Here is an 18,518-nt window from a genome sequence, read left to right on the forward strand (position 1 = left end):
TTTTCTGAATTTAGAAATGTATGCTCTATGTTAGACAGTTTTTTTTATAAAAAACGAACAATGTCTTTTTTTAAAAAAAAATTAGGGCAGAAACTTTAATCCTAAAAGTTAGACAGTTTGTTAATTACAAAACTTGAATATGAAAAAAAAATAGGAAATTCTTTAGCAATTTGTAAAAAAAGAATCTGTTTTTTTTTTTTAAAAAAAAAAAATAGGGGCAGAAAACTATAATTCTAGAAATTATACAGTTTTTTAATAACCAAACTTGATTTTTTCAAAAAAAGAATAGGGCAGAACACTTTTTTTAATAACCAAACTTGAATATGAAAAATAATTGAAATTCCTTGACAATTTGTAAAAAATAAACAATCTGTTTTTTTTAAAAAAAATAGGGGCAGAAAACTATAATTCTAGAAGTTAAACAGTTTTTTAATAACCAAACTTGATTTTTTTAAAAAAAAGAATTGGGCAGAATACAGTTTTTTAATAACCAAACTTGAATATGAAAATAATTGAAATTCCTTGACAATTTGAAAAAAATAAACAATCTAAAAAAAAAATAGGGGCAGAAAACTATAATTCTAGAAGTTATACAATTTTTTAATAACCAAACTTGATTTTTTTAAAAAAAAGAATAGGGCAGAACACTTTTTTTAATAACCAAATTTGAATATGAAAAATAATTGAAATTCCTTGACAATTTGTAAAAAATAAACAATCTGTTTTTTTTAAAAAAAAAATAGGGGCAGAAAACTATAATTCTAAAAGTTATACAGTTTTTTAATAACCAAACTTGATTTTTTTTAAAAAAAAGAATAGGGCAGAACACAGTTTTTTAATAACCAAACTTGAATATGAAAATAATTGAAATTCCTTGACAATTTGTAAAAAATAAACAATCTGTTTTTTTTTTAAAAAAAAAAAATAGGGGCAGAAAACTATAATTCTAGAAGTTATACAGTTTTTTAATAACCAAACTTGATTTTTTTTTAAAAAAGAATAGGGCAGAACAATTTTTTTAATAACCAAACTTGAATATGAAAATAATTGAAATTCCTTGACAATTTGTAAAAAATAAACAATCTGTTTTTTTTTTAAAAAAAAAAATAGGGGCAGAAAACTATAATTCTAGAAGTTATACAGTTTTTTAATAACCAAACTTGATTTTTTTTTTAAAAAAGAATAAGGCAGAACACTTTTTTTAATAACCAAACTTGAATATGAAAATAATTGAAATTCCTTGACAATTTGTAAAAAATAAACAATCTTTTTTTAAAAAAAAGTAGGGGCAGAAAACTATAATTCTAGAAGTTATACAGTTTTTTAATAACCAAACTTGATTTTTTTAAAAAAAGAATAGGGCAGAACACAGTTTTTTTAATAACCAAACTTGAATATGAAAATAATTGAAATTCCTTGACAATTTGTAAAAAATGAACAATCTGTTTTTTTTAAAAAAAAAAAATAGGGGCAGAAAACTATAATTCTAGAAGTTATACAGTCTTTTAATAACAAAAATTGAATATGAAAGAATTGAAATTTCTTGGCAATTAAAAATGAAAATGAACAATTAAAATAAAACAATTAACAAAATAAAATAATTAGGCAAAAATATCCTTAAAAACTATTAATGAAACTTAAATATGAAAAATTGTACAGATTTGAATTTCTTTATTTTAGCAATTAACAAAAATAATGAACAATCATATGATATGCAAACTTAAATTCTACTCTTAAGTTTTGAACACTTGTTTTTTCTTTTTTCACAACAATATCTAATATAGAATTTAAAAATTAAAGGGCATAGACAGTGATTTGCATGAACTTGAGCCAATTGAAGAGTATGAGAATGAGGATTCTCTTGAAATTAGTGATAAAGCTACTGTTGAAGCAACCATTGATATTCTTATTAATGAGGATCCAAATGAAAAGAATGTTTATAAGAGAAAGCCTAGGAAGAAAACTTCTACTGTATGGAATCATTTTGAGCAAGTTGAGGTTTCTGGTGTAAAAAAAAAAAATCAATGTAAATGGTGTAAGGGTAAATTTACCGTATCAAAATCAAGTTGTACATCTACCTTAGGTAGACACTTGGAGTCGTGTTTGAAGTACGTAGGTTCAAAGAAGAAGCAAAAGGTTTTGTCAGTTGAGAGTAATGCGTCTGGTGATGTGGGCATCATTTCAAATTTCCAGTTTGATGAAAGTAAGGTGAGAGAACTATTAGCTCACATGATCTTGTATCATGAATATCCTTTTAGAATGGTGGAGCATGTGTTATTTAATAAGTTTATGAAAGCTTTTACCCCGCACTGGAAAAAAATTTCTCGAGCTACCGCTAAGAGTCTTTGTTTTGCCACTTATGATTTTGAGAAGAAGAAGTTGAAAGCTTTATTGAATCGGGTCCCTAAAGTTAACATCACAACTGACATGTGGATTTCTTGTCAGAAGGTTTCTTATATGGTTGTGACATGTCATTTTATAGATTCTGACTGGCGGTTAAATAGGCGTGTGTTGAACTTTTGTAATATTCCGCCTCCACATTCTGGACTTCTTATTGCTGATGCACTTCATAAATGTTTTAGAGACTGGGGTATTGAGAGTAAAGTTTGTTCAATAACTGTAGACAATGCCAAGGCAAATGATGTAGCATTGAGGCACTTGCGAGATGTTTTTAATATGAGAAAATCTCTTGTAGTTGGGGGCAAGTTGTTTCATGTGCGTTGTTGTGCACACATAACTAATTTGATGGTTCAGGATAGTCTTGGTGAGATTGGAGATATTGTTGATTGTATGAGGGACGGAATAAAATTCTTGGTAGCATATGAGGGAAGATTAAAGCAATTTACTGAAATTGCAAAGAACTTGCATTTGTCATCCAAGAAGTTATTTTTGGACGCACCTACTCGTTAGAACAGTACATATTTGATGTTGTCAGCTGCATATGAGTTTAAGGATGTATTTTCTATGTATGGATTCAACGATCGTCAATTTACTTGGGTGCCATCGCATGAAGATTGGGATAAAGTCAAATCTATCTGTGAACTTTTGGGGGTCTTTAATCGAGTAACCAAGATTGTATCTGATAGTGACTATCCAACATCAAATTTATTCCTTCCTGAAATTTGGCGAATGAAAGAGGTTCTAATTAATAAATGTGATGATGAAAATGATTACATTAGATCTATGGCACGTCGAATGAAAGCCAAGTTTGATAAATACTGGAGCGAGTGCAATTTATTGATGGCAATTGCAGCAATTTTGGATCCAAGGTTTAAGTTGGTGTTCATACGTTTCTGTTTTCCGAAGATTTATTAAGAGGCTGAAGCTACGAAGAATATTGAATATGTTCAAAAAATTTTGAAAGAGATATTTGATGTGTATCTTCATGAACATAATTTAAATCTCAAGGAACAGAATCTTGCAAGCAAAGTTCAAGAAAACTCTTCAAGTAGTCGTTCAATCTATGCAGTTGATGATGAGGAGGGTGGTGTGGAAATGTGGGAGTCTTTTCTCAAAAGTGCTGAAACAGTGCTTCAACCTGTGAAATCAGAGTTAGAAATGTATCTTGAGGAGGGTGTATATATACCTAACAAGAACATTGAATTTAATGCCTTGGATTGGTGGAAAGCGAATACTCTCAAGTATAATGTTTTGTCTAAAGTGGCCAAAGATATTTTGTCAACACCGATCACAACTATAACTTCAGAGTCTACATTCAGTGCCGGAGGAAGGGTTATTAATCCACATCGAGCATCATTATTAACTGAGACAGTTCAAAAGTTGTTATGTGGGGCTGATTGGGTCAGATCAATATATGGACTTAAAAAGAAGTGTGGGGTATGTTTTTATTTTATTTTTATATATTTTAATAGTGTTTGTTAATTTAATTATACTTTTATATTGTCCTAAATACTAATTACTTGTATATATATATCTTAGGAGAATCAAGATGATGGGGAAAATGAAAGGGAAGTGGAGATAATTTTGCCCGAGACAATTTGATTGTTAGTATTCTTCGCCTCTTTTTATTTTTTTGGAAGTGTTGTGATATAAATTATATAACTATATTTTTGGTTTAAGGACTATGTAGGATGGTTGGACTATGTTATTTTGTTGAAGATCTTGTATAATATTATTTTCATCAAGATATAAAGACCGAAGGTAATGTGTGATTTATTATTTAATGATTTATACACATTAACTTGTGATATATTTAACCTCTCTTGGCATTTTTACCAAGTATATAGGACTTGTGTAAGTAATGCAAGGGAGTTAAATTTAATTTAATTTTTTTTTTAGTGTGTTGCAGTTTACATATTTTATTTGGGGAGCAGATTTAAGGTAAAGTTTACTTTATTATTCAATGGTTTATGCACATTAATTTGTGTTATTATTTAACCTCCCTTGACATTTTTACTAAGCACATAGAAATTGTGTAAGTAATGTAAGGGAGTTAAATTTAATCGAACTTTTATTTTTAGTGTGTTGCAACAGGTTTTATTGTAGAGCATACAAAGGAATTAAACATTATTATTATTATATCTATCAAATTACCCTTGTAATTATAATTTCTTATATTTTTGTTTTTATTTGTTTAAATGTAATATTATTTTATTTCTTTAGTTATGTAATTGTGTATTTTGATTTGATATTCACCGGCAATTGCTTAATGCAAAATCTTGTATTACTGATTGTGCAATTTGCGTGAATTGCTTAATGCAAAATTCTAGATTTCTGATAGTGCAAATTCTGATAGTGCAAATTCGTGAGTTATTTTTATTTTTTTTTAAGCTAAAAGTCAATAATTTAAAATTATGAAGTGGGCCGAGCTCAAGCCGAGTACTCGAGCTCGGTATCGACTAAAATGGTCGAGCTCGGTCCCGAGCTCGAACAACATTTTCTCTACACGAGCCGGTCTCGCACAAAATTTTCCAACTTGTGTCGAGCTCGAGCTCGACTATAACTTAAACGAGCCGATCCCGGACAGGCAATATCCGCTCAGGATCGGCTCGTTTACACCCCTACTTATAGGTTAACAAACCTAGCCCTCTTAGCCTAGGGTGTTACACCAACCAATGGGCTCAAACACAAAACACAATCTACAAGAGCATGCCTTAATCTTAAGAAAAGGAATGCCAAACCTCAATTGATAAATAGGGCAAAATAAGCTTAAATACTATTGAAGACATTGTTTGGATCTAGAGTTTGCCCGAGAGGAATGATTACACGAAGAAACCCTCCCTAAAGGGTTTTTCGTCACAAAATAAAATTAAAATATTTAAATATATATATATATATATATTTAAAAAAAAAAAAAAAAAAAAAAAAAAAAAAAAAAAAACCCATGACTTTCATACTCAGGGTTAGAGAAGATGCATCTAGGTCCTGTTTGCTAATTCCCCACATCCCTTTCCCCCCTCCTGGCATTTTATTGTGCATGCAAGATATGCATAGTCTTTTGGCAGAAAAAGGAAAGACTGTCTATTAGCCTTAAGTGAAAATCAAACCCTTGAAGCTCATTTAAGAAGCTATAGGACCGGCTCTTCCACTAGGCGGCTTAGGTAGCTGCCTAAGGCACCCAAAAAATTAGTTTGTAAGAATAAAAAAGTAATAATAAAAAAAAAAAAAAAAAAAGGCCTCTGCAACTTTTTTCACAAAAGAATGAATAATAAATAAATAAATAAGGTCTCTCAACTATCTTTACAAAAGAAAGAATAAGGCCCTAAAAAAAATATTAAATAAGGCCTTTGTAACTATCTTCATAAAAAAAAAAAATTAAAAAAAAAAATTAAATAAGGCCTCTGCAACTATTTTCACAAAAGAAAGAACAAGACCCCATAAATTGTAAAAATAAAAAAATAAATAAAAAATTAAGTCCTAGATGTGGTCGCATGATCCCTTCGCAGAACCCCTTCTTCTTCTTCTTTCTTCTCTTGAAGAAGAAGAGAAATAGAGAGAGAAAATAGAATATAGAGAGAGAGAGAGAGAGAGAGAGAGAGAGTTGAGAATGTGAATGTGAAGAGCTGCGTCATGTGTCATGATTGGGGTGTCGCATCATCATAACACATGACGCAGGCATCACTGTACACTTTACTTTTTGGCTGTATAATACTTTTTTTCAATTTTATTTTATTTTATTTTTCCAGCAAGAACGCGTGGATGTGCGACATGTTCCCTTTTTACTTGGTTTTTTTTTCTTCGATCATTGTGATGATAATTTAGGCTTTACGTTTTTATGTTTTCCTCTCTTATTTCAGGTTTTATTTTAGACCAAAAATAAAAAATAAAAAAAAATAAGTAGATCAATTGTGTTGTCCCTCTCAATGCAAGATAAGTTTGAAAATAATTCTCAATCATCAATTGAAAATACTATAAATTTATTTTGAATAATAAAATTGTTTAACAAGAAAATAATTTATTATTATTATTATTGTCTTTGCTTTTATAGGTTGAGGAAATCAGATGATCTTAACATAAAGTGAAGTTAAAAAAGATCTTTTATAAAGGTTCTATTCTTCTTTTGTTTTAATTTTATATTATGGATAATGTTTTTTTATTTATAAATAATTTTGTTATAACTGTTTGCTAGAAATGTGCATTTGAATATATAAAAAAATTATAAAAAATAGAAGAATAAACAAATTAACTGAAACTAAAAATAAATTATATAGATTTGATACTAGAAATATAACATTAAATTTTAAAAGCTATAAAAATAATTTTTAAATAAAAATATAATATAAAAATTAAAATAAATTATATTTATATTTATATAAAAAAGGCTCCGATTAAAATTATCACCTTAGGCCCCAAAATATATAGAGCCGGCCCTGAGAAGCTTCACTCATGCATTGTGTCCAAAATGCCCTTGCAAGCTATCACCCATTGCATGGAAAGGTTGATTAGGTGAAAGGATATTTTGGGCAAAATGCATGAGTGAAGCTTCTTGACAAAAAAAAAAAGATTTTAAAAAAAATGAATTAATAAAAAATTGTGAAATTTAATTAGGTCTGTGCTAGAATTGTTTTGCAAGTGATGGAGCAATGAAAGCAATAACATATAAAATGTCACTCTCCTTTTGGTCTACGCAACTTTACTATAAATATGGTGCCTCACCAAACTCTTTTTTATTTTTTATTTTTTGAACTAAGGTGTCTCACCAAACATGAAGCTACAGCTCGTTCCTTAAATCCCCTGCCCCAGATACACCTACTAATGAAGCAGATTAAATTAATACCCGGTACCGGATTGAGCCTTCATGATCACAATTCACATGCCTAAAAGATACTGTACGTTGGATCAATGTATGTTTATGATTGTTCTTGGAATAAAATTCCTTTAACAACTACAGCCTCAAAAGTATTTTGAGTTTTGAATATATTTACAAAGTGGAAACGCTTTTCAAAACATTTGTCAAAGGACACCTATCGAAGTATCACCTAAACTTTTGTGCTAATCTTCAACAAGAAATGTATTACCTTTAATTAGTTTTATAATACTTGGGCCAAGTTTGTTTACCAATAGATGCCATCAGTCAGCCATATAAAAATCCTTCACGCAATTGAAAAAGCCGCTTCAAATAGTGCATAGTATTTTAGCCCAAGTTTGTTTACCAAAAGATGTCAACCAGTCAACCATATAAAAGTTCTTCACGCAATTGAAAGTGTCGGTTCAAATAGTGCATAATTCTAACTAATTTTTATTTTTTTATTTTCTATTTGATCAACGCCGACAAAGATAAGGGCCGGATAACTTGTGTTACAAGCGTACTACCCTGTGTTTCAAACGTATAATCCTTTATGGAACTGTGCTTGCCCTGCATGGGTAAACTTTTGTGTTGCAAACTTTATACTTAATTTCCTTTATTCGTAAACTATTTTTGAAAATAACATTTTAAAATATAGTACGTACTACATATACTTTTCGTAAATCTCTTTCAAAAACCTTTTTCTCAATTACAAGTATTGAAAAGAGCAGTCTCATATCAATAAAATATTAATATCACGGAACATAATTAAGTAAATGTATGCAAATAATATCACTGCCGGTAAAGAGATTTACTTACAAATTTAATTTATATTCTAGTTTGTGAATATATTTATTTACAATGCATGTAAAACCACATTTGACACTTCAACGCTAACTGGTAAAATAATTTACTTAACTAATGGTGCGTTTGAGATTGTGATTTCGTAGACAATAAGTGCAATTTTAATCTAAATCGTAAAACATAAATTGTTTGAAAATTACGTTTTTAAAAATTGCGATTTGAAAACGCAGAAAATCTGTTTTTTCAAATCGCAAGTAAGATGATACTTTTTTGAAAACGCAGAATTTAAAATGCTAATTTACAATTTTAAAGGCTAAATTGTAATTTTGCCAAACGTTTAACTGTGTTTTTAAAAATTATTTTTTTCAAATCACACATTTTAAAATCGTTATTTTAAATCGCACTTTTTGAAATTGTAAATCCAAACGGACCTAATGCATGTAAAAATAGAAATACTTTTGATGGTGAAATGATTTACTTACTTGTCTTGCTTTAAATCCTCTATTCACATATCACGTGCCTAATTTACTAAGCTTTCTACATGCTCTATTTTTCTCAGAATTTCTCCAGGTTTCTTCTCTTTCCTCACTACTAATATTCCCAAAAATCCATTTTTAGGTGCAAGCTAGAGACTAAGGAACGAGAGTTTTAGAATTTCACTATGAAAAAATCAAAGACATACCAAGGTATTTATAGATTTATTCTTTTTGTTTTGGCTCTTCTAGTGTCTACAACGATTATTGAATGGGCATTTTCAATTATGAAAGTTGTTAAAATAAGACTTTGCAATAAAATGGAGGATGAATCTCTTACAAATAATTTATTAGTTGTCTATATTGAAAAAAAAAAAAAAATTGTTGAGAACTTCTATTTAGATTCAATACTTGATGATTTTAGTTATCTAAAAGAGTGTAGGCTGTAATTTTAAGTTTAGATAAGTAATTACAAATGTGATGGAAGTTCAGTAGGGTTAAGTGAAATTTTTCTAATATTTTATTTCAATTTTAAATTGTATTTGTTATATTTTATATATAATAAAAACATAATATACAAATAAAAAATTATGTTATCATTATATTTAGGGAAAAATATATATAAAAAAAACCTCTTAATTAACAATTGTTTTTAAAATAGCCTCATGAAATGACAAGTGTGTTAAAGTGATACATCAAACTATCAAGGTATGTGAAAAATGCCGCTTTTTTTATTATATGCATATAATACCCTATTCTACTTAAAAACTAAAATAAAAAATTAATAAAAAAAAAAAAAACTAAACTAAAGAATTTTTTTGCTTTCCTATTCAACTTGGGAAAATGTTTGAAAGGAGGGTCATTACCACTACTAAAACGTAAAGATGAGAGGACGAAAGAGTGAGTAGAAATGCTTGCAAACATACAATTGATTCGAAGCAATCCATTTGGCGATGAGATATGATTTCATTTTTACACAACTATTTTATGTGGTACGGAATTATAGGTTCTTTGAAAAAAAAAAAAAAAAAGAAATCACAATTATCATATATATGATTTCCTGTCCTATAGTATAGTTGCATTTTTAGTTGTATAAAAAGTTAGGAAAAAAATATATCTATGTGACAGATATGATGTGCACAGAAATTGGGACATGCATCTAGAAGACTTGAAGGCAATCCAGCTGGGAAAGAGGCCCACGTGTCAGACACACTAGCCATGATGAGGCCTCTGCAGCAAACAAGGTGCATGCAGTCTCTGGTATACATCCTTAATTCCCTTGTTTACAAAAAAATTTTGTCTTCAGTTTTGATCCACCAAACAAAATATTATTGGGGGCTCCGCTCTGACTTCAAACGCATGCAATCCAGCTGGGAAAGGTGGAGCTGTATCGCGACTGCCTGGTTGCATTAATATTAATATGTACAGATGCGGAATTAGACAAAGGGATAATGGTTTTTTAAAGGACGTGTGTCGGATTTGTCGTCTATATGGGACCGGGCCACGTAATCCCGGACAAACGCAGTTTGAAAATTGAATAAATGCCCTCTTGTCTTTCCTATATATTATTTTATTTTATTAAGATTTACTTTTCCCAAGGTATCAGGTCCCACCCCAAAAATGTAAGGCCTCCAATAATTCTATTATCTAAGAGTATTACTAGCAGCTTCTCTATAAGGGATCTGTTCCTTAAATTTTATGGAAAATTTTAAGAAAGTCAAAAAAATCATCCCACAGCAGTTTCCCTACAATTATCTGTTCCTTAGGAAGTGAACAGTGCTTCCCACACAGCAGTTTCCCTACAATTATCTGTTCCTTAGGAAGTAAACAGTGCTTCCCACATTGAGAAACACTGTTCACTTCCCATTCAATTGTTTATTCTAAAAATATAATCTCTCTTACTTTATCTCTTTCTTTTCTTACTCTTAATTAAAGTAAAAGTAACAAAATAATATTTTTAATGATATAGGAAAAAATGAAGGGAAGCTGCTGTGAGGTGTTTTTTGATAGGGAAGCAAAAAATAGTTTTATTCCCTACATTTAAAAAAAATGAAGGGGAAAAAAAAGAAAGCTGCTAGGAATGCTCTAATATTCCAATCACGCCACACGCTCTTCACACGCCCGCCCTCTTTAAATACTCTCTTCTCCCTCTCTTATAGTCTCAGTCGATCTCCATCTATTACATACGCAATGCAAACCAATTAAGACACAGCAGATAGAAACCGATCGAGCATGGAGGGAGGAGGAGTACTTTTGCATCTTCGTCTCTTTTGTTTTGCTTTATTAGGAGGAGGACTCCTCAGCACCTCATTGGCCCAACCCAGCCTGCTGAATTCATCCACGTTGGAAATGTTCGTGGATCAGCTTCCTCATCTGCCCAAAATCTTTGCCTACGATGTTGTGTCTGGTGTTCCCAAATCCAAGTCACTGGAGATTGGCATGTTCAACAAGAAATGGGTAAGCTGCCTTTTCTTTTCTTTTCTTTTTTCTCCTTTCTATTTAATTTTATATATGCTCATTTTGTTTCGATGTAAAATATTTTTCATCGTAAAATATTTTCAACGAAATTATTTTTTAGAAAAAATAATTTCCTTCAAAATATTCTTCAACGTTTGGTTCATACGAAAAAATTATCAACGGCAAAAAATCACCGATGACGAGATTCTGTCAGTAGTCGGTAAGATTCCAGCTACTGTTGCTTGATTTCGGAAATGAAGACCGGAATCCAGCAACTATGGCTAGATTTTGGACAGTTTCACCGGCGTCTACGTTGGCCAAAATCCGGCGATCGAATACCAAAATTCGGAGACTTTCAAAGATAGATTTGGGCCACCAACAAACTTCAATACAGAGACGGAGGGAGGGGGGGGCTGGCAGGGGCCATGGCCCCCCCCCAATTTCCTTGAAAAAAAAAAATTCTTAGCTTAAAAAAAAAAAAATCTAAAAAAAAAATATATATAAGCTAAAAAACTAAAAATTTAGCCTATTGGCTCCTACCAATAATTTTTTTTTACCACCGGCCCCTGCCCATAGGAACTTCTGACTCCGTCCCTGCTTCAATACCTAGTGGTGGTTGATTATTACAGACGTGCCTACAGTAATTAAGAATTTAAATTTAGAAAACAGTTATCAGCTTTTAAAAATGTAAATCGTTTTTTACAGGCAAGCTGAAAAATAATATTCGTATGTTGAAATTTGTAGAAATTAAGTATGATTTCTCTCATGCTATTGCAATGCCCTTAAAAATTAAAATATTTCGAAGGGTCAGACTTCCTGTAACCACCCCACCCCACCCCCACCCCCCCCATCTACTCAAAGATGGTGAAGGCAGTAAATGTAAACAAACAAAGAAAAAAAACAAACTTATAAATGGAGTTTACTTTGATGGTAACAAAACAATCACTACAAAAAATTTGGTTTTTAGCCCCTTGCAATTAGCCACATGCAGTTAGTTACGTGGGTTACGCGTAATGAATTTGGTTGTTGTTAAGTGTACATTTAAAGACATGGCTTTTATATATGTGGCTATTTAGCCACGTGATGTTTAGCTACATGCCACCCCAAGTGGCTAAATGCAATTTTATTTTTTAAAAAAATGGGCACTTCTAGCCAAAAAATTTTAATCTTTTTTTTTTTTTTAAAAAAAAAAAAAAGAGAAAAAAAAAAAGAATAGAATATTTGTTCTTTTTTTTTTTTTTTTTTCTCTCAATATCGTATATATACGATATTTCTGGCGTACATCCAGGCCGAGACCGACAATCACCAAGTGGCCGGATTCAAACCCATCAAACCAAAAATACAAAAACCCAAAATGGGAAAAACCTAATCACCTACATTAGATTCAAAAAACCAAAATAACAAAAATCCAGTCGCCAGAAATCAAACCAAAAAAAAAACCTATCCGCCGGCCATCAAACCTAAACAATAAAAACCCAGTCCCCCACTCGTCGGAAATCATCAAACCAAAACAACAAAAACCCAAAATTATATTCAAAATCTGGTCGGTCCTCCGATCCCCGCATCACCGAAACATCAAAGGATAAGAGAGAGAGATCAGCACAAGAGAGAGAGAGTGAGAGAGAGTACTTGTAGTCAACGGAGATCCGCGGCCGGCAAGCATGAGTCGACCGGATTTCCTCCATCTCTGAGAGTCAATCGATCTCGATCTCTACCTCTCTAAGTCGCCCGATCTCCTTGGGTGGTAGCGTGCTGCCGAGCCAGTGGGGGTGAGTAGTCGACGAGAGAGAGAAGAGAGTGAGAGTGAGACAAAATATCAGAGATCGACGAGGGAGAAGAGAGTCTTGGGGTGAGTAGTCGACGAGAGAGAGCAGAGAGTGAGAGTGAAGAGAGGAGAGAGAGATAGCATCCTTTTAGGAAGAAAAGGCAAAACTTGAAAAAATTAATAGCAAAGTCAAATTTGAAATCTAAATATTAGTGCGAGCGGAATTTCGTGTCCCGCACGTTCACACCAGTTTTTTAATGAATTTTTTTAATCTATATAAGCAAATAGAGACGTGTGTTATTTTTCATGTGGCTAATTGGCCAAATGGCAAATAACTCATGTACGTGGCTAGAATTTTAATTTGTCAAAAAAAAAAAAAGAGAAAATTTTTAATAAATTAGCCACGTGGTATATATTTCACGTGGCCAATTGGAGACGTGGCCATTACACCACGTGGCTAATTTATTAAAAAACAAAATTAAAAAAAAAATTGAAAATATTTCAATTCCTGAAGAAATATGAACATTTTAGTTAGCAAAGTAAAAATAATTCACGTGCCTAATTGGCGACGTGGAAAAAACCCACGTGCCCAATTACCTGCACAAACATTTCGTTACGTGGTGTTTTACCCACGTGGCGAAATAGCGACATGAATAATTTACCATGTAGCAAAATCGCCACATGGCTACAGTACCGGGTACTGTAGCCATGTGGCTAAACTGCAAGTCTGCAAGTTTTTTGTAGTGTTAATTTCAAAAAAATTTCATATAAAATGATATTGAAAACTATTTTATATATCAAGAAACGTGGTAATTAATCATATATTTGATCGATGTGTGAAATATGCTTTCACGTAACCTTGTTCAAATTATTTGTTCATATATTTTGGCATAGCTTAATTAGCTCCCGCTACAATCTTTCATATTACATGCATTAATTCTAGGCGGGGTTAGTTCACGCAAAGAATTGAATGAGGGAAAGAATTAGAAAACAAAAAATCACTCTCATATATATCGTTTCCTTTTTCTTTTTTTTTTGTCTTTTGTCGTTTTGTACGAGATTCTTTTGTCTTTTTCCATATTATTGCAACGGGCAAAAACATAATAATGAAGATTCTAGTTGGAGCCTTCACTGTCCCTTTGGTTATTGACTGCCACTATTGAAACAACGGTTGTGACTTGCTTTTGCTTCGCAGAAATTCCACCGAGATCTCCCTCCAACACCCGTGTACGCCTACGGTGTATCTAAGGACACCGCAACAGTTCCTGGTCCAACAATCGAGGCCCTGCACGGAATCGACACCTACGTGACGTGGCAAAATCACCTCCCTCAAAACCACATACTGCCGTTGGACACGACCATCACAACTGCCATAACAGCCAATGGGAAGGGCATCCCTACTGTGGTCCATCTTCACGGTGGGATCGATGAGCCCGCGAGCGATGGACACTTGAACTCATGGTTCACCGCTGGATTCAAAGAAAAGGGACCCACTTGGGCCAAAGAAACATATCACTACCACAACCAACAACACCCTGGAAACCTGTGGTACCATGATCATGCCGTGGGGTTGACTAGAATGAACGTCCTAGCTGGCTTGGCTGGGGCCTACATAATCCGTCACCCAGAATTGGAGGCCCCACTTGGACTTCCTAGCGGCGACGAATTTGATCGATTGTTGATCGTATTTGATCGTAGCTTTCGTACTGACGGTTCAGTATACGTGAATTCCACAGGGGATAACCCTTCCATACACCCCCATTGGCGGGCAGAATATTTTGGTGATGCTATCATAGTGAACGGCAAGGCCTGGCCACGTTTGACAGTACGACGTCGTAAGTACCGGTTCCGTATCCTAAATGCCAGCAATACTAGGTTCCTTCGGTTCTTCTTCATCAACGGTCTGGGGTTCACCCACGTGTCATCTGATTCGGCTTATCTTAACCAACCGGTGGTGAGCAATGAGTTTTTACTGGGCCCGTCTGAGATTGCCGACGTGGTTGTTGACTTTTCGAACTCAAAGAATGATGTTGCTATCCTAGCAAATGATGCACCATATCCCTACCCAGGTGGGAACCCGGTCAACGAAGCCAATAGCAAGGTCATGAAGTTTATCATCGTGAATCGTCCTGAGGTTGACACGTGGAAAATTCCCAAGAAGTTGATGGATTACCCAGGTCCTGATGTATCCAGTGCATTGCACACCAGGTATATAGCTATGTACGAGTACACGAGCGCTACTGGCCAGCCCACTCATCTATATTTGAATGGGAAATCATTCGGGTCACCGGTGACTGAGACCCCAAAAGTGGGGACCACCGAAGTGTGGTACGTAACAATAGGATTGAAATGGAGAAGGGGTGGAAGAACGTGTTCAAGATAAGACCTGGATTTGTGACAAAGATTTTAGTTAGATTTTCTTACATACATTCTAATGCATTGTATCCGTTTGATGCAACCGTGGAGCCGGGCTACTTGTATCATTGCCATGTAAGTTATTTTTTTAAATCTGTTTAGATAAAATTGGCCCGCCGTCGTTTTTTGATCCGATCCATTTATTTAACATGGAAAAGGCTCTTAATTTTCTTTCATTTTGACTTGATATTGCCCTTCAAATATATATACAGATCTTGGAGCATGAAGACAACGAGATGATGAGGCCCTTAAAGTTGGTCAATTAATTAAGAAGGGCCATATATGAGAAAGATGTGAATAGCCCAAAATAAGGTTGGTATTCAAATTTCTAACCCTCTTTTATGCTAATTTAATTAATTTGATATATATGTCTCATAATCTGTAAAGTTTTCTCTTTCTACATGCAGGATCATAACTTTTCTGATACACTAAGTCGATCAATCGAGAAAGAAATAAAGAGTCCGTTGTTGTGGAAATTGGACTCATTAATTGGAGGGTTTATTTCGTTGTGTCAAAAAATAGACAGAAAATAAATGTAAAATTGATATAATATGTTGTACAATATGTATGGTACGGTGCTTACTTCTTTGAGAGTACGTATGAGTCGTATGCATAAATTCAAAGTTATATATGGGTATTTGATTTCATTATTTGACTTTTATTATACTTTAATTTTTATTAAGTTAATGTGACGGTACATTTGTTTTTAATTTAAATAACATGACTGATGGGGTTACGTATTGACCAAGCAAAAGTCCAATAGAATGTAGCAGCTAATATGTGGCTCTGAATGTAATCCAATTTGGACACTATCATGCACAATGTCCTTAGAGAATCGGTACCTCTAAACATTCAGTTATTAAAACTAAAATAAATCATAGAGATCATTGAGTCAAATTTAATTCTATTCATATGAGCCAGCACCCCATATCGATATTATCCATTTCTTTATTAACTTGTTTCACCAATTTTACTCAAGGGAGTGGCTTACTTCATTTTTGTTGGTACAGTTAACTGCTTAACGATAATTGGGTAAGTGAACTTTAAAAATCAAAAACACATAGGTGATGCGTTGAAAATATTGGCAACAGGCACTTCATTGCCCAAGTCAATGCAATGCTTGGAGAAATGAACTAGAAAACTAAACAATAAGATTGGGCAACTTATGCATACCTTAAGCTAGGGTTTTTTATCGGTACAAATTTATATCGTAACTCACAATCACAAGGATTCAAGTCATATATACCAAACTACAAATAAGATTCCTCCATTTCATCTTTTTAACTACTTTAGAAGTTATCATTACAAAATTAAAAATAATAGTATAAAAAATAATGAAAATAAAGTTGTACAAACTCATGTGAGCCAAACGAATTTATACGAGTTTGACTTGTTTCTTATTTCAAGCCCATGAGCCACCTACAGTACCCTCATTCAAGGGTGGAGGAAGGGGAGGTCAAGAAGGGTCAACTGTCCCGCCTCACCTTTAAAAGGTTCTCCTTAACCCTGATAAATTTTTTTCGGATACCCTAATTGCCCACCCTCCTCTCTTGTTAGGAGGCAAATAATTTTCAAGTGGACCAAGATTGACGACTCATGCTAATTTTCTTTTTGTTACAGTTTCAGGTACTGTTTTGATAATTAGGTTAGACGAAGGTCGAAGAAAGAGAGACGAAAAACACAACGTCAAACTTTTTTTTTTTGCTAAAACGATCGTTTAAATAAGACAAAATGCGCATGTTTGGGAAACGCTCATTTTATAAACGGCACAGGCTTTATAGTTTAAGCCATTTTTTTTTCTTTTATTTTTTTTTTCGAAATCTGCACTGACTTCAAACCTAGGTATTAAGTATATATTTATCGCAACACAACACCAAGTGCTATTATCCACCCCACCCCTTTCCAAAAAAAAAAAAAAAAAAGCAAAATTTATTTTTATGGATTGTTTAGAAATTGGAAAATCGTAATTTTGTGATTAATGTCTTAAAGTTGATTTTGCAATGAGAATATTTCTTACCTAACACTGAGTGCTATTTGAGAAATTAGAGAGAATCAGAAATCATTCAACAATTTGCGATTTATGATTTCTTCTTAAACTATTTTTTCCTACTTCAAGCCTTCAACAATTCAAATTAATTTATTCTTTTTTTTTTTTAAATGGATCTTGTAATATCATTAATAAACTGGAACAATAAGTTCGGAATTTACAAGTCCCGACAGGCATGTCAGGTAAGACTTAAATCACACTTTGTTTTGCTAAGATGAAATAGCAAATTTAGCAAGAGTATGGGCTACCCTATTACCTTCACGCCTATCATGACTAAAATCATAAGAACCAAATGAACTAAGCAAATTACGAGCATCAGAAATCAGGAAACCATACTTTTCCAAAACAACCTCGGAAGATCGCAGAACTTGAATGATCTATAAGGCATCTCCCTCCACAATGATTGATCGAAAGCCAAGAAAAATTCTAAACTCCACTTAAAATATTAGGGAAAGAGCAACAAAAGTGAGGGTCCATATCCACTACAATGAACTGCTCAATAGCTCTTTGTTGTTATTGTCTACAATAATAAGGAATAATAAAAAATTAAAAAGAAGAGATAGTAAAAATAAATAAATAAATAAAACACAAATTTAGGTAGTATGACAATGTGCTTATATTTATAGAAGTGTAACTATATTTCAGTATATGGTTTAGAATTACATCATAATATATTTATAAGAAAACCTTAATTGTACAAATGTATTTTGAAAAATTTTAAAATACCTTGTATCATACTTGAAATTATTCTTTATGCATGAAAGAATATAAATCACTTGTTTTAACACAATTTAAACAGGTATTCGGACAAATGAAAATCGATCAACTTGACAGAATAACAGCTTGATTGGTAATGGTCAATATAGCTCAGAAATAAATGATAAAAAATGGTCATGGGTCAGTATGGTATAGAATAATAGAAATTCGAAACCCTTTTCACACTTCTACGAATTCCATGATTAATTACCTACGTAGCATCCAATGAGCTGAGGTGATATTTCAGTAGCTAATATAACCTCATTAATGCAAGCAGAGACTAATCGGGAGGGGGGACTGTCCTTTTAAAGGTGAGATTACATTATATTTGGGACAAAATTTAATAGCTTCGCCCTATCTATTAAAAGCTTAGCCCTTAATAAAAGACTTGGGCAGTTGACACTAGGAGTCACACGTGAACAGTTCTAGATTTCTCTAGAATCTATATATCGTTTGTGATTTACAATCTTAGGTTTCTAATGTTGTATATTTCGGTGTAAAATGTTTTCTATTTGAATATTATTTTAATGAAAATTAGTTTTCAAAAAATGTTTT

At 32.6% G+C, this 18,518-nt stretch overlaps 1 protein-coding gene and 1 pseudogene across 1 annotated transcript; both read left to right on the plus strand.

Moving 5' to 3' along the window:
- Nucleotides 1-2,925: 2,925 nt before the first annotated feature.
- Nucleotides 2,926-4,002, plus strand: LOC133851929 (zinc finger BED domain-containing protein RICESLEEPER 3-like). Its single transcript, XM_062288596.1, has 3 exons — nt 2,926-3,279; nt 3,409-3,837; nt 3,940-4,002. The coding sequence occupies exons 1-3, from the start codon at nt 2,926-2,928 to the stop codon at nt 4,000-4,002; spliced, it is 846 nt and encodes a 281-aa protein (XP_062144580.1).
- A 6,670-nt stretch (nt 4,003-10,672) lies between these two features.
- Nucleotides 10,673-15,807, plus strand: LOC133876555 (multicopper oxidase LPR1-like; annotated as a pseudogene).
- The last annotated feature ends 2,711 nt before the right edge of the window (nt 15,808-18,518 follow it).

This window comes from Alnus glutinosa, chromosome 1, assembly GCF_958979055.1.
Source record: "Alnus glutinosa chromosome 1, dhAlnGlut1.1, whole genome shotgun sequence".
Lineage (NCBI taxonomy): Eukaryota > Viridiplantae > Streptophyta > Magnoliopsida > Fagales > Betulaceae > Alnus > Alnus glutinosa.